This window comes from Poeciliopsis prolifica, unplaced genomic scaffold, assembly GCF_027474105.1.
Source record: "Poeciliopsis prolifica strain line A6 unplaced genomic scaffold, Auburn_PproV2 SCAFFOLD026, whole genome shotgun sequence".
In the NCBI taxonomy this organism is placed as follows: Eukaryota; Metazoa; Chordata; class Actinopteri; order Cyprinodontiformes; family Poeciliidae; genus Poeciliopsis; species Poeciliopsis prolifica.
Window position 1 is genome coordinate 1,281,764 of NW_026562401.1, and position 16,704 is coordinate 1,298,467.

The following is a 16,704-nucleotide window of genomic DNA, read 5'->3' on the forward strand; positions in this document are numbered from 1 at the left end:
AGTCACATCTTTCGTATATTTCAGCGCGTTCCCCTGCGCTTTTCTTTCTTAGTGACACCTCCCATTCAGCTTTTGTTTTCATTCACTAGTTTCTATAAAATTATACAACCAATTAGTCTCTAAGACTTCAAAATGCTGTGGTGAGAACACAACAAGGAGGCGATATTTGACAAAAATAAAAACTGAGTAATCTACGACTAAAAGATTTCAGCCTGAATTTAATTTAATTTAATTTAATTTTCAATTATTTAATTTTTAATTAATTACTTATCAATGGGCCTGGTTGCCCATAAAGCGCATTTTATTTGGTTTTCCAAATATTTCTGACAAAAACACTTGCCATTTACTTCTCGAGTGGGGTGAAGACCCAGCAAAAGACAGAGAGGCGCGCAACTTTCGGAAAGTTCAACTGAAATAAAAGCGATGACTGGCAAACCAGCAAACTGTCTTAAAATCTATTTTGAGCAGCAGCCGGACAGCAAGTCGGAGCTTTAGTATTTTTTTAGTCCCCTTTTTATCCTTATTTTAATAATCACACTGGGTTGATAAGAAGGCATGATTTTGCTCCTTTTTTCATTGAGCACGCAAATTTGACCTAATGTAGTTAAATATAAATAAATAAATAAATAAATAAATAAATAAATAAATAAATAAATAAATAATGGGAGTTCTAAAAGTGGCTTTGTGCCTTTACTTTATTATCATACATTTTCTATCTTCTATCTTTCTATCTTTCTATCTTTCTATTTTTCTAACTTTCCTCTTTCTTTCTTTCATTCTTTCATTCTTTCTTTCTTTCTTTCTTTCTTTCTTTCTTTCTTTCTTTCTTTCTTTCTTTCTTTCTTTCTTTCTTTCTTTCTTTCTTTCTTTCTTTCTTTCTTTCTTTCTTTCTTTCTTTCTTTCTTTCTTTCTTTCTTTCTTTCTTTCTTTCTTTTCTTTCTTTTTTTTGTGGAAGTTTTTCCCATAAACGTCAATATGTTGTAAATTACCATAGTGAACGCTTAGCACCCCACGAAAAATGAACTTATCCTAATTTTTTCCTACACAGATCTGACAGACCTCTGTGCTCAAAGAGTGACCCTGCATGCGCAAAGAGACCAGTGTGACGCATGCGCCCGTTACCGCTCTGCGTGCGATGACAAATAAAAATGGATTTGTTTGAGGCAAATAGGCCGTGTCCAAGGTTTTATATCGGGGCGTTGCGAACCGAGAGAGCGTGGCAGCCTCCTCTCTGCAAATACCCCCTGTTATTCATAGCTCATGACCGTCTGCATTGAACATGAGGCTCAAACTTTGTCATGACCGTGTAAATAATCCTCATGCAGTCCCCCCACCCCCAGACGTTCACATAAAACAACAACAACAAAAAACACTTTCTATTAGAGGTGAAATGTTTCCCACAGGAAGCTCCAGATATGGTAAATAATAATGACAATAATAATAATAATAAAGATAGACACTGACAGCAGTTGTTGCGTCAAGCTTGTCACGCGGTTTTTGGGTGTTCTTAAAGAACTGTTGCCGCAAGCAACAAAGCAGATATAAACTTGTCATTGCAATCCGTCGCCATTCCCCCCCATTAGAACGTGCAGCCTAATTCCGGTAACTCTTCACGGCTTGATTGGTCTATAAATAGGCGGAGGCGCGATCCACTCTGTCTGTTCCAGATATATTTTACGCATGAGCGACTCACATTAGTCACATCTTCGCGGTGATGCTCAGATTGAAAAGAGACGCAAGGGGGGGGGGTGGGGGGGGTGAAGGTAAGGGCAGGGTTTTTGAACAAAAACGTAAAAAGTGGGCGACGCAACAGCTCGTTGTGAAGCTGCCCATTTCGTCGTGATTACGTGGAAATCAGACAGAGGCAACCCTGACAGGAGATCCGCACGCCAATTCACAAGACAGGTCCAAATATGCTCCAAAACTCTCGGCGTTTCCCCCGTTTCTATATGCGAAGGCCGGCTTTTGCAGCTGAAAAACTATTTGACTCATATAGCCAGCACACGTCGAGACGTAGGCTATTTGTCATATTGTGCCAGTGGTCACATGGCTTTGGCCCTCAGGAATGGATGGAGATGGATCCCCCACGTCAGCTTGTACGTCTAAGGCTTTCTGCTCCAGCAGTCTGTCTCAAAGTGGCTGGAGCGCAGAGTCGCGCAGGAACAATGCGAGGATTATTACCGTAGAACGACCCGAGCAGCAGAATATGGATTTTGATGAACGGATGCCTGGTTCCAGTATGTATCTACCAAGCTGCACTTATTACGTCTCCGGAGCGGACTTCTCGGGTCTCCCTCACTATTTAACCCAGAACCAGTCCTCCTGCCCCGTCACTTACTCGTACCAGTCCTCAGCGCTCACACAGGTTCCGTCCGTGAGAGACGTGGCTTTCAGAGACTATGGCATTGATGCTTCCAGCAAATGGCACCACACCAGGGGGAGTCTCTCGCACTGCTACGCCGAGGACGTCGCGCACAGGGACGGCTGGGCGGCCCCCACCTCCAGGGGGCCAGAGATCCTGGTGAAAGGCGGCCACTCGGGCTCCTCGAACCCGACCCCGGGATTCTGCGGTAACGTCGGCAGGAACGGCGTCTTGCCGCAGGCGTTCGATCAGTTCTTTGACACGGCGTACGGGAGCGGGGCGGGCGGCGCCGCTCCGGCTGCAGCGGACTCAGACAGAGGCGGCAAAGCGAGCCCGGCGCAGGCTCACCCGGGGTCGGACACGGCGGAGAGCTGCAGCCCGGAGTCACCGTCCGGCCACAGCGAGGAGAAGCAGAGCAGGAGCGGCAGCAGTGAGTGAGGAAGACGAAGAAGAAGGGGGGAAAAAAAATAAATAAATCTAACTCTGCTGCATGCTCTTAAAGCTTTTTATATGCAGTTTTATAAGCACGCAAGGTTTATGGAGGTCTCGGTAACAAAACTATGTTATAAACTACAACATCACGTGCTTGGAATTAAAATTGGCCGAGAAGACGTTGGTGTGAAGTTTGAGATCAAATTTGGACAAATATTTCTGCTTTTTCCCGCAAGACATTGCGCCTTTTGCAGCTCATTTCCCTCTAAAAACGTGTATTTTATTGTTTTGTCTAACTGAAAGTCAATGGGATGTGCATGTCATGTAAAAAAAAAAAAAAAAAAAAAAAAAAAAAAAAAAAAAAGCCGCCATATAACAAACTTTGCTATGAGCGGCCGGGGAATACATAATCTTAACTGAGCTGAAATAAATTTGGCAAATTGCTTTTCTGATAGCCTGAATTGCAACAGCTTCACAACTAAAAGGTGGCGATCTCTTTGTTTATGGCGTCTATAATCAAATTTTTAAAGTTGAATTCGTGTTTTTTTTTTTTTTTTTGTTAAATAAGTTTGCGTATTCAGCATGATTTCAGAGCTCCCTATGTGCTTAAGATGCTTGACTCTCAGGTGCAGCCTTTATTTACGCATGTTGCTCCTGCAGGCCTGAGAATGGGAGGGAGGGGGATGATGGGGGGGCACTTGAACTCCAAAACTCACGTACTGCAGGATCACCATGCTGGTCATGTCGAAAGAAGCAGCCCGATAATTCCACATTAGTTGCCATGGGGCGATTCAATTGTTTTTGACTATTATTGTTATTTTTTTTATTTTTTATTTTTGTCTTTATCGATGTGTTCTAGGTGGCCAGAGGACGCGCAAAAAGAGGTGCCCGTACACAAAGTACCAGATCAGGGAGCTGGAGAGGGAGTTCTTCTTCAGCGTTTACATCAACAAGGAGAAGCGACTGCAGCTCTCCCGGATGCTCAATCTGACGGACCGCCAGGTTAAAATCTGGTTTCAGAACAGGAGGATGAAAGAGAAGAAACTGAACAGAGACCGTTTACAGTACTACAGCACAAACCCTCTGCTCTGAGAAACGTCCCAAACACAAAACAAAGACTGCCGCCGAGCGCCCTCACACCAAATCAGGACAAAGGACTTGTTTATATCTTTATTATTTTTGAAAAATCTAAAAATCTTTAAATAATCCGGAGCTCTGTATTATTATTATTATTATTATTATTATTATTATTATTATTATTATTATTATTATTATTATTATTATTATTATTAAGGTTATGTAGGCACAGAAAAATGAAACCAAATTACTGTAATTTTCTAAAATAAATAAATAAATAAATAAATAAATAAATAAATAAAAAACTTTTTTTACCCCATAGAAATCAGACTACAAATATTTTGCAATGTCTCAATTATTTTATTTTATTTTTTCACATTCCCTCCCTGTGCGGAAATTACGCACGCGTTTTCGGGTTTTTCCCCATCAGAAAACGGGAAAAAAAATGGTCTCCGTCGTAACCAGAGACCATTTTATGTGCTTTGGAGCCTTAACAGTCCTCATCATGATAAAGTTGATAGTGGTCATTAGACGGAGGTTGTTTTTTTTCTGTCTTCTTCTGTCTTTCTTTTCTCCTTTTTTTTTTTATTTCATTTTAGTTTTTTAGTCTGAATGTGTTTAAATACCCTCACATTCCGGCTCATAATTTCGGTGGGTTGTTTTTCAGCTTCCTGCAAAAGGGCAAGCCACTGATGAATTAGGTCAATATCTCCAACTGAAACACGATCTGATCTGTTTTCACGGCCCAGCACCCAGATGGTATCACGGTCGTGATAGGTCTGATGTTATTTGATAGTGAAAAAGGAGTCGCTGCAGTTATCATTTGATACCCGTTAAAAAAAAAAGCCTCCCTTGATTTGAGGAAAAGCTGATGTTTGATCTGACGTGCTCGTTAGGATCACTCTGATTCAGAGACATGCGCACGTTTTGTGTTTTGATGTGCTCACAATGAGCGGTGCTGGAGCGCAACACGCGGATAAAATAGTGTAATTTAGATGGGAGAAGACGAGATTTGTACTCTTTCGGAAATATTGACAACAGCTCATCAAAATTAGATTGATTTATCCATCGTTACCAATATCTGCCTCGCCCAGCTTTGGATGTGGAGCACGACGGCCTTTTTAATCCTTATCAGGGAGACGACCACGTGTTTGACAACAACTAAAGCTTCGTATAGACCACCAGTCTCCTGGAAACAACTCGAATAAGCCAGTAAAGGTCCTGAATGAACACACCCATGGCACCAGAGCAGGAACAGAAAGAGCGGTAAATAAATGAATGCCATTATTTGTTTAAAAAAAAATCTTTCATTTGTCTACAGTCTTGGGGAGAAACCCGTTTACAATTGCAGGGACGTTAATAAATAAAGAAACAAATGAATTCATTTCAGTCCAGATGTGTAAAACGTGGCTCTATGCGGACAGCTTTATTTCCACCAGCGGGCCCCTGAAAGCAACCCGAATGGCCTGTCATAAGCTAATAAGGGTCCTGGATGAGGGCTTCACCTACACCGAGCATCCTGTTGGGCTCCCAGGAATTCCACTTTGATTGCTGCACATCCTCCCAGTTGCTCCAGTAACTTGGCCATAAAAGGGCGGATTCGTCTGGACCATTTGGAGTGCAGTGCCATAAAACGTCTGAGACCAAGGTTATTAACTAGGACTTTACAGGAGGAGGCTGAAAAAGCATTGAAACGTGTGTTAACGGACCTTCCCTCAGTCATTTGTTGCAGCATCTCACCACTTATGGTGGGAACACTCATGCTACGCTTTTGTTGTTGTTGTTGTCGTGAGTCGAGACCGCCTCTGACCACTGGGGGGCGCGCCTCAGATCAATGTCATTGCCGTGAATTGAGATTTCATATGTAAGGAGTCGGGACTGCGGCGCTCAGATGCCTTTAGAGCAGGGCTGTCAAACTCCAGTCCTCGAGGGCGGGTGTCCTGCAACTTTTAGATGTGCCTCTGCTGCACCACACCTGAACAGAATAATAGGTCATTAGCAAGGCTCAAGAACAAGGAGGAGGTAATTAAGCCATTTCATTCCAGTGTTTTGTACCTGTGGCACATCGAAAAACTGCAGGACAGCGGCCCTTGAAGACTGGATGTTGACACCGCTGCTTTAGAGTATGTTGCCACCAAAGGATTTAACGAAGGTAGGCCAAGGAATATTATCATGTGCTTGTATTTTACGACACGATGATTTTTGCTAGGTGATTTAAGGGAGAGCCATCCCAGAACATGTCCATGTGAGAGTCACAAATCTGAAGGTGCTGTGTTTCATGTAATGGTATGATTTAATGGAGGCATTGCAGGAACACAACCGACAGATATTTGGTAACGGAAACATTTATTTTTGAGCAGCATACATAATGTGAAGGCATGTTTAGTTCTGGTCATAAATAACATTTGTAAGAGGACTGGTTTTCTATTTCAAATGTGAATATATATATATATATATATATATATATATATATATATATATATATATATATATATTCTTGGTCACTGAAGCCATTACGCGTGCGTACATTCAGACACCAAGGTGGTATTCTCGCACAGACTCTAACTGCCCCTTTACAACAACACAGAAAATAATAAAACAAAACTTTGCCTATGAAACAGTATGTTTTATGAGAGAAGTGATTCAATGATAATAAAAAGAGCATACTGAAACATGACAGGAAATAATCCACCGGGGGTTAATGGATATTTTCTTCTTCGCTGTTTGACTGGAGCAAGTCTGACGCCATATAAAACCCGGGGCTCTTATTTCTAGACTTTACGGCTCCAGACTTTAAGGAGGGAGATAGACGTGACCGCGGTGGAGTATTTCAGGCCAAAGCCCATCTTCAGAAACGTTTCTGGCTCGCACTAAATCTGCAGGCCTGCGCTTTAGACAACAATTTGGCTGAATTGGTTTTCTCCAAAGGAGGTGTGTGGGATTTTTTTTGTGTGTGTGGGCCTTTTGTTTTGGTTGAGTTCTATAACTGAAACAATCCGGGAAAAGGGTCAATGTTTACTGGGTTGCATGTGTAACAGCCGAGGATGAGCGTCACGCGAACTGATCCATGACCGACATTTAAAGTGGAATCATGCTGACCAACAACAACAAAAACATTCTGAACAGGAAGATCATAACAATCAATGTGGAATACAGAAATGTAGACTTATTTTCTACTCAATGTAACTTAATTTTCTTATTTAAGTAATAATTAATTATCCTAAGAAGAAGCCTTTGTGACCTTTCAGTACAAAATAAATGAATAGCTAAATAATGAAATAGATAGATATAAAGTATCAAGTAGTTCATTCATACAACATGCTGTCTGCCTTGCAGCCTCGCCTGTATTAGATCTACTTTAAATAAATGTTCCTCCAGGGTATTGTTCAGCTCTGGCGGTTATACATCCAGTGTGTAGTGAAAGTTGTGGGCTATTGACACCATCATGGCATTTGCGCCCACAATGTTACAGTTAAACTTTACACCACAACTGGCTTTGCTTCGGTATGTGCAGCATCGCGACCGGGCGAAACACAATGCAGGCCCAGATGCTGCATGGGAGTTTTAACAGTGAAGTCCAACAATGATGTTCAGAGCTGCAGAAAGGCAGAGAGTTCCTCCTCGACGGGAGATTGTTTTGGGTCTTTCACTCTTACTTCCTACAGGCGCCTCTCCAAGCCCTCATTTTTACAGTGCTGTAAAAGTGGCTGTAAAACGACGCATTGTGCACCGTTATTGGGGACAGCCTTCAGCAACTAACTTGTTAACCTCGGGGTTCTGGTTGCTTGGAAGGCGCCTCAGTCCTCGGTGATCATTTGCGAATTATCGTGATATTTCTTCTCCTCCACCCCCCAAAAGCTAAATGCAGCACACGTATCTTTAAGAGTTTTGTCTTTACTTGGACTAAAACAAAATATACGACACATTAGAGTTGGCTGCTCGGTCTGGGAGGAGTCTGCAGTCGGCTGGTGTTTTAATTGGCTGCAGTCTTCAGTGAGAAGCGTGAGTATCAGTAATTATTCAGCAATGTTTTTGCACAAGAAATGTCAGCCAGAGAGGGCCATCTTCATCCGCCGCCAAATAACAGCGCGACGATGTCATGTTCCAACAACCAGGCTGGGAACTCCTTCTTTGTGGACTCCTTAATAAACGTGAGAAGCGACGGCGCTCCGTATTATCCAAGTAACAGCCTGTATTTGCCACCGGCTTCGGAATATTCATATGGGATCTCCAGCGGCTCCTGCTTCCCGGCAGTCGGGAAGCGCAGCGAGCCAACGACCCACAGCGTGATTCCGTCCGCGGTTCCGTATGTTCAGGGGATGGAAACGTGGCTGGAAACGTCCAGGTCCTGCCGAGTGGATCAACCCTGCAGCGGGCAGCATTTGGCTCAGTGTTCATTTTCGCCGAGCATAAAGGAGGAGAGCGCCTGCTGCCTTTACGAGACAGACAAATGTCATAAAGGAGCGTCAGTGGATGACATGTCCTACTCCACCGCGTCCTGCCCCGTTACCCCCGGCAACACCGTGCCAGTCCCGGGTTACTTCCGCCTGTCTCAAACCTACGCGTCCTCCAGGTTGTATCACGATGTTCAGCCAGACATGAATCACTTCAGTCTGCAGCGACCCGGCCGCTTTGAAGGCCAGCCCTCACAGCCGCAGTCTGCCTCTGCGGAGCCGGAGCGCGGGGAGAGCCACGAGGAGGCGCCCGGCTCTGCGCCGTGCGCTCCGGCCAGGGAGGAGGAGGACACCCGCCTCTCCTCGGAGAGCTCGTCGTCCACTGAGCCTGCAGAGACGGAGTGTCCAGACAAGTCCGTAAAAGGTGAAAACTTGAGAAGCTGTTGCAGAATGACGCCAAAAAAAAAAAAAAAAAAAAAAGATAAACCTTCACAGAGCCGTGTTTTTTTTTTTTGTTTTTTTTTTAAGTGGGCGGTTATTGTTTTACGGCCAATTAAGGTTTCGGATGTATGATAGAGGAGTAGTTTCAGCTTTAGCTGAAACAGGAACTCTCATGTCTGCGTTTGTTTGGGCTGAGACAAATTTGACCATGACTTGGCCAATCACAGCCTCGTATTGGGTCTATTGTGCCTGTTTAGCTGTATTTAAAATGGAACCAGGCCTCAGTTAGTTGCCCCTTTGTGTGGCATCATTGCTTTTCCATTTGCTTTTATTGGCACCATCCCTGACCTCAGCAACTGAGCGTGGAAATCATTAATTTAAAACATTACATTAACGAGTAATGAACAGGAAAGTTTGGCGCACGGTGTTCATAGCTAATTTATACACTGTAAACACATTTCATTTGTTTTAACAGTAACATGACTGCTTATTCGCAACGGTTTTTGTCATTAAAGGGATGAACAGTATTGCTTACATCATTTTGCTTCAGATTTTCCATGCTTTAGAGAAATAGTCTGAGATACAAGCTTTTAAATTGTAGTAATACTAAAAGGGATGAACAATCAGAACTCATAACATTCAATTTATTTAATTTATATTGCTTAATTTCACGACCGATGTAACTGTAAGGCTCTTGCAGCACACACACATACCCACTCACAAAATCAATCTGTAAGTATATGAATTTCAAACTATTCAATTATCCAACCATACAGAGAATCTCAGATTCATTTACAAACACTCCAACTTGATCTTAGACTGCATTGGAGTCAAATTCAGTTTCTAATAGTAACCGCTGTAAAACTGTGCATAAGGAAGCTCAGTCAACTTCAAGGAATGAATGAACTGATCTTGAGATAAAGCAGACTACCTTGTTGGTTGAAGTAGAAAAACTTGCACCGATTGTTATTCCTGAATTTACCTGAGCTTAAAGATAACATTTCCCCCCGGTAGACGGATTAGGTCGGACTGCAACATAAATCAGAGCAATAGTTTCTGAGGTTTTGTAACAGAATTGTCTTTTTATTTCAATTTGAAACTAACACGATTTCCCGGTTTGTAGTGGTAGAGTATTGACATCATGTTGTACTTTAGTGTAACCTTAATTTGACTGCTAAATTAAAATAGGAGAGGAACTGTGGTTTGGTGCTGTAGCAACAAAGAATCAATGTTTTTGTTGCTTAAATAGTTCAAGTTAGTTCGTTCGCATCACTTCTTGCTGCTGACACAACGACCAGTCTGTCACTTGTCTGCACATGTATCATTTATTGTAGATTTGCAATGAAATCTGATACAAAAAGTTCCATGTTGTAATCCAAATTACAATAAGTAGGAACTAAAGTTAAAAACAGCAAGAGGTTCATGCTGAAATGAAGTGGGCAACATGGCGCAATAATGTTGATTGATTATTATTCCTTAATTTCCACGCGAACTAAAGACATTTCTTCCTGTAGTAAAAATCATGAATAGGTAATTGATCATGTGGTTTATATGGTCATTTATCAACAGTACATTTTACAAGGGTTACAGTTAAACCCTTTAACTGGTAATTGTGCCGTAGCGGGGACTTTATTTATTGTTATTTGAGTTATAAGAAATTAAGTTGTCTGTCAAAAAACAACTTACAATTTATTAAAGACATTTATAAAATTTTGAGAGGGGCGTTCCTGGTATAAATGAAACATGTTTCGCTTTAGTCAAATCTGTGCGTAAAATTGCCATAAAAACTAAACAAACTCTGTGTAATAGTTTTTTTTTAACTCAAATTCTAGCATTTATGACCCCGACATTAAATCTCACATGTTCTCAAGCAATTTATTGTTTATGTCTCCACAACCCACACCTTGTCTTTTATGATACTTGTTGCCTCTATAGTAACACTGCGATGCATTTCCCGCCGTTGCAGGAGAAGGAAAAATGCAGAGCACGGCCAACTGGCTGACAGCAAAGAGCGGCAGGAAGAAGCGGTGTCCCTACACCAAGCACCAGACTCTGGAGCTGGAGAAGGAGTTCCTCTTCAACATGTACTTGACGCGGGAGCGTCGCCTGGAGATCAGCCGCAGCGTGCACCTCACCGACAGGCAAGTCAAAATCTGGTTCCAGAACCGGAGGATGAAACTGAAAAAGATGAGCCGTGAAAACAGGATCCGGGAGCTCTCCAGCAACTTTGGGTTTTCGTGAGACTTTGATGAGAGACGCCCTCTTCCTGTTCCTCCTTCCCTCTTCCTCTTCTTCCTCCACCCAAACTGTGAGAGTGCCCTTGGAGAAACGGGACCCAACTGCTAACTTATTGATCAGAGCTGTTCTTGTCTTGGATTTGTATTTATACGCGGTCACATTTGAAACATCCAGTTGTTCAGGCTTGTACATAATTATGCGCTCAATCTGAGTGATCCGTTGGATTTTGCATGCTGGACTCACCACTGGCTCATCTGTGTTACAGTTACATGTAGGCCTTAATGTGATGGGGAAAAAAAGAAACAAAAAACGGAAAAAAAAATAAAATACAAGAGGTCTGGTGAATATTTGCACATTAGCTGCTCAGATGAATAAAAAAACAACATAACCGCACAAAACCACAGGCTTTGTGCGTTGTTGTAAATGTTTATTTTGTGCACTATTTTTGATTTATTTTCTTTTTTATATTTATTACTATTCAGCGGAATTTCTGCACAGCAAACTTACTTTTTTATTTTTTAGGGGGACGGTGGAATCGACATGTATCAGTATTTTTACGACCTAATTTTTACCAGTCCTGATTTAGCAACAACAAATAGGCCTATGTTAAATGTAACTTTTTTTTCAGCCCACAGGCTAAAGAAAAACCTCAAAACCAAGGCTTTGTTAGTGATTTAACTCACTAATAAAGCTTCTATAGCGAGTTCAGGCAAAGCATCGACCGTCCTTACAGGTAGTTTGGACGGCGGAAGCCTCGGCTTTTCCATGCAATTTGCGCGCAATTTTACTGGCGGAGGAAACTTTTGTGTCCAGAGTTAAAATAAGAGCAGCATCTGACGGAGGTTCACCAGGAGTGACGAGAAATGTTCCAACCAAGGGGGGAAAGTGTGAAGATGCCTGGAGATCCCCGAGCAACAAACTGTGCTCGACTCACCGATGTGTTGTGGAATTGCTTCGAGTTAGGCTTATTTAACTCGAACAGGTTTTCAACAACACTCTGACGTCATTACGCACTCTCATATTGGCTGGACTTCTTTTGGGCTCCACTTTTCTGTCGTGACGTACGCAGAAGGAAACACAACCACCTTATCCAACTCCGACACTTATTTTGTAGTGGTTGCCTGTGGCTGGGTTGTTAGATATCCTCTGTATTTATTTGGTTATCAGATGTCTTGCATTTATAAACTACTAGATGAACAACAGTAGCCCACAATGATCTATGCGCGTACTCGCAGACTGGGTCTTTTTTTAAATTGTTATTTCTGAAATCACGCATTTTAAAATATATAAATTAAATGTATGTGCATGGGTTACTTTTCAAGCAATATATGGATAAAAAAACATGTTTTTACTCCTAAAATTACACAGAACTATTTAAAAAACAAAATAAAACCCAAAAACAAACAAACAAAAAAATCAATCGTCTTGCAGGAGAGCAGGCTGTTGCGTGGTTTAGGTAGTCTCATGTTGTTGGGCTATTTCTTTTATGTTCCCACAACACGAAACTGCCTTGATTACCTCAGTGAAATTCGTCGTATAATTAAAAGTAAACCACGTTGGATTATGTTCATTAATAATTTGGGACGGAGTGCGTCGGCACTTTAAAGCTGCAGTTCAGAAGCACCGACCTGGGCAGGGGATGTGGCTGTGCGTAAAATGCAACAATCACGTAGGAGAATTCTTTATATATATATATATATATATATATATATATATATATATATATATATATATATATATATATATATATATATATATATATAATTAGCTTGACAGAAAAATCATAGAATTGATATTTAATTATAGACTGGAGTAATAATAATAATAAAAATAGATTCAATCGTTTTTTAATTTTTCTTTTCTACGTCCAGTAGAAAAGTGTGGACAGACAAGGCCTCGGTTATGATCACTGCAGTCTCGCCAGTTGCTTAAAAAAAGAAAAAAAAAAATGCCGGATGCGTCTGCTCGGACCGTGCAGAGAAAGAGGACAAAGGCTGAGCTTTATTGGTGATATTTAGCTTAGACAGCCCGGCTGTAACCTGAAGAAAAACAATCCAATTGCCCGTGATAAAGTGAACCGTTATATGGCACCTAAATAACTGCAGCCCTGCTGTTTTCCCCATCTTGGAATGCCTTCAAAGACCCAACTTGGCTATCTCTTGGAAACTTTCCTCCAGGTTGTTGGCAATATATTAAATCTAATCACACATTTCATAAGTTTTTAAGAAGGTATCAATAAAAGGTAGGAGCACCAATTACATTTTAGTTGTTCTAAAATTTAATTTTAAAGTCTAGCAAATTTTCACTTCTGTACATTTTTAGAAGCATACGGATTTTTTTATTTTATTTTTTTTCTCCAAAAAGAAGCTTTGAACAACCAATAACCTTGTTCAAATATACACACAGATGTCCTCTCTTACACTAAAGCGAGATCCCTCGACTAAAATCACTACATTTATTGCTTATAAAAAGAAATATTTGCCAATAAAAGAGGGAACGTTTGCTATTAAAATATGGTCAGTGAAAATGGTGGCCCCCTTTTTAAGCCGAGCGGTATACAGGCTGATTTATTATTTATTGTTCTGTCCCACGGTCACGTGTTTTGGGGCGCCCTATCCAGTTTTGGACAGGGTTCAACTTACTGGACGGAAGGAGCTTGGAGGTGGCGCACCAACACGACACCTTGCAATGGAATGAATCCCTTCTCTCGTCATTGCAGGATTGTTAAACCAAGATTTTTATTTTTTATTTTTTTTACATCCTTTTTTATTTGGTACCTTGCAGTTTTTTTTTCTATACTCCGGTGCAATGGGGACGAGCTACTACGTTGACACGCGCATTCTTTCGGAGCAAGAAGAAATGGCACCGATGAGGTACTCAACCTCTGCAGGAATGGAGCAGGCGGCGCACACCGAATATGGCGGACAGGAGCCGAAATCCTCTATTTTCAGTGGATCCTGGAGTACCATCGCGGCGCATCCTCCCAACGCATATGTACACCATCAATACAGCGGGGAAGCCGATGGCATGTTCGCGCGTTCCTGGGCGTTGGACCCGGTCTCTGCGTCGCTGTGCTTGACGGGAATCCCGTCTGCAGCCGCGCATTACGAGATAAAGCCCGAGCCGCCGCTCGGTGGTGCCGAATGCACGACTCTGGAGACGCACGCACCGCTTTTGTCTGACATTGAAAACGGAGCTTCCCTCACGGAGATCCCCTGCGATACATCCCCCACATCTGCAGCCAGCGACGACAAGCTGACGGTAGAGAAAAGGGAGGCGGTTGATGCAAGTAAGCAACGCAACGCTTTTCCTTATTGATGCAAGTGCGTGGCCTAATAAGTCAGGTGGACGTGGGCTATGTGCATGAAAATGTTTTGACAAATATAGGAGGGTCTTAATCTGAGAAATAAATCCTGTGCATGATGGGACGGGGAGGTGGGAGGAAGGTGGAAACATTTGATGAAATGTTGGTTTCCCTGTGTTTGATTCAAAATGGAACTTAAAACAGCAATAATAATAAAAAAATACTGAAATAACTCTATCAATGTTCAGTATTAATATTGGCGATATCTTCCTCCAGACAACCCGTCGTCCAACTGGCTACACGCAAAACCGACCAGAAAAAAGCGCTGCCCCTACACCAAGCACCAAATCCTGGAACTGGAGAAAGAGTTTCTCTTCAACATGTACCTCCCCCGGGAGCGCAGGTACGAAGTGGCGAGGCTCCTGAATCTGACAGAGAGGCAGGTGAAAATCTGGTTCCAGAACCGCAGAATGAAGATGAAGAAGGAAACCAGAGACAGAAGGAAAGACAGCTAGTGGCCCTGTGCGTTTAAACTGGTGGAGGGGGATGGAAGAGGGGCGGAGAGGGGGACTTATAATTCCTGGTACGTGTTGTTGTAAATTTGTGTTGTTAAAACAACGCTGAGTGTCATTTCCCCCTCCCACACACACACACTGATTTTCCGTGATTGTGTCTCGTTGTGTATTTAGATATTCTGTATTTTTACGCACACAGTGTGTTGACTCTGTAGGCCATTTATGATTTGCATGAATCTTTACTTGACTACCTATAGCCTGTCGATATCCTCCAGCTACCTACCTGCATTGATTAACTTATTTTTTATTTGTATTGCGGCATTTGTGTTTAAATGTTTGGATGCATTTGTGAAAACCCTGCGCACACTTGAAATACCTCACATGTACTGATTTTATTTAAAATAAAGTGCAGTTTGTCTCATACATTTGGACGTGTTACGTCACAACGATTTCTTTTCATTTGAATGAAGAATAACACGTCATGTTTTTGCACACGTATGATAAACACATCACGCTGCAGTGTGGGCCAGAATCGGCCAAAAATAAAACAAATTCAAAAGATGAGTTTCGGTTTTTGAATTTGGTTCCAACTGACTGAATGTTTAATTTCCAAAGCTAGAAAATATTTCAACTTCGAGCAGAGGGGGAAACAGGTCATTTGAAGAAAATGCAAAAAAAAAAAAAAAAAAAAAAAAGGGCACGTTGTACAAAAAAAGCTCATTTTTATTTTTTTATTTAATGTAAGAAACTGACTTGAAAGATAAGAACGTTAGTAATGATTATGGGCCATTGTTCTAAAATGATTAGGATTTATAACAAACCCATTTACTTTATATATATATATATATATATATATATATATATATATATATATATATACATTGTTGTTATTTTTATTGTTTTGTTTGCTTTTAAAGTCCTGCATCCAAAATGCATATATTCACACTTGGCTGGCAGAAGTATTTCATTTCAGGGCAATTGTTGCAAAGCTGATGGAAATGATCTGACTAAAACGTACTCTACAAGTTTCTGAACATTTACATCTTTTAGCATTGCAATTTTTCCTTGTTCCTACTTTTATTTGTTTGTTTTATTTTCTATTCATATTCAAGCCGGTAAGAAGGGCTATAAGCACTGTTGGCAGTTCTGTAAAGTTATTAGGGCTGTTTTTGTACTGATAAAGGGACTCTAACAAAAAAAAAAAAATAAGCAAACAAACAAAAAAAAAACATTTTATCTTATTTTTACAATCTTTGTTGTGATTTCTTATTGAGTTAAAACATAATTTTAAAAAAAATTTAACATTTAAATTTTTTTTAGCTTGCGACTGTTACTAACCAAAGAAATTCCTTTAAATAAAGGCGTATGCATTTTAGCTTGGGGAAAAAAATAGTAGTAATATAATAATAATAATAATAATAATAATAATAATAATAATAATATACACCATTAAGATCCACACAGCTATTTTCCGATTCACGGCATCCGTCCAGGCTTTTCTGGAATGCGCGCTCCCTTTTCGCTCTGTGAACTGTAGCTGCCTTCCTCAGCCATCACAACCTGACTGTTTATAAGGTGCGAAAACAGTGCAGCGTGCAGATGCTCACTGGAGGCCGCCAGGCAGCGTTTCTGACTTGCTTCCAGCAAACAAATCTGGGACACTGTTAGGATGAAGCAGAGGACACCAACAAAGACCCCACGGAGCAGGGGGTGCTCGGGGCCGCGTTTGGGTCTGCCTTCAAAGGTGTAATTACTTTACAACCGTCTAGTCGCGATTCCACTGTCTCGGCACAGAGACACCCGTTTGTTTGTCCTTTTATTTATTTGCTTATTTTTAGGAGAGCTCTCTCATGGAAAAAAAAAACCCTCCAAAAAGTGGGGGAATAATTTTTTTCTTGCTGGAAGAACATTTAAGTGTATCTTACTCCATCTAAGTAAAGC

General features: G+C 41.3%; 3 protein-coding genes across 3 annotated transcripts; all 3 read left to right on the top strand.

Moving 5' to 3' along the window:
• The first annotated feature begins 1,866 nt into the window (after positions 1 to 1,866).
• On the top strand, positions 1,867 to 3,910 carry hoxa11b (homeobox A11b). The gene is made up of 2 exons (XM_055048007.1): positions 1,867 to 2,792; positions 3,654 to 3,910. The coding sequence occupies exons 1-2, from the start codon at positions 2,066 to 2,068 to the stop codon at positions 3,884 to 3,886; spliced, it is 960 nt and encodes a 319-aa protein (XP_054903982.1). The 5' UTR covers positions 1,867 to 2,065; the 3' UTR covers positions 3,887 to 3,910.
• A 3,938-nt stretch (positions 3,911 to 7,848) lies between these two features.
• hoxa10b (homeobox A10b) lies at positions 7,849 to 11,373 on the top strand. Its single transcript, XM_055048006.1, has 2 exons — positions 7,849 to 8,689; positions 10,673 to 11,373. Exons 1-2 carry the CDS (start codon positions 7,915 to 7,917, stop codon positions 10,945 to 10,947), a joined length of 1,050 nt encoding a protein of 349 aa, XP_054903981.1. The 5' UTR covers positions 7,849 to 7,914; the 3' UTR covers positions 10,948 to 11,373.
• A 2,232-nt stretch (positions 11,374 to 13,605) lies between these two features.
• On the top strand, positions 13,606 to 15,324 carry hoxa9b (homeobox A9b). Its single transcript, XM_055047902.1, has 2 exons — positions 13,606 to 14,233; positions 14,525 to 15,324. The coding sequence occupies exons 1-2, from the start codon at positions 13,753 to 13,755 to the stop codon at positions 14,761 to 14,763; spliced, it is 720 nt and encodes a 239-aa protein (XP_054903877.1). The 5' UTR covers positions 13,606 to 13,752; the 3' UTR covers positions 14,764 to 15,324.
• The last annotated feature ends 1,380 nt before the right edge of the window (positions 15,325 to 16,704 follow it).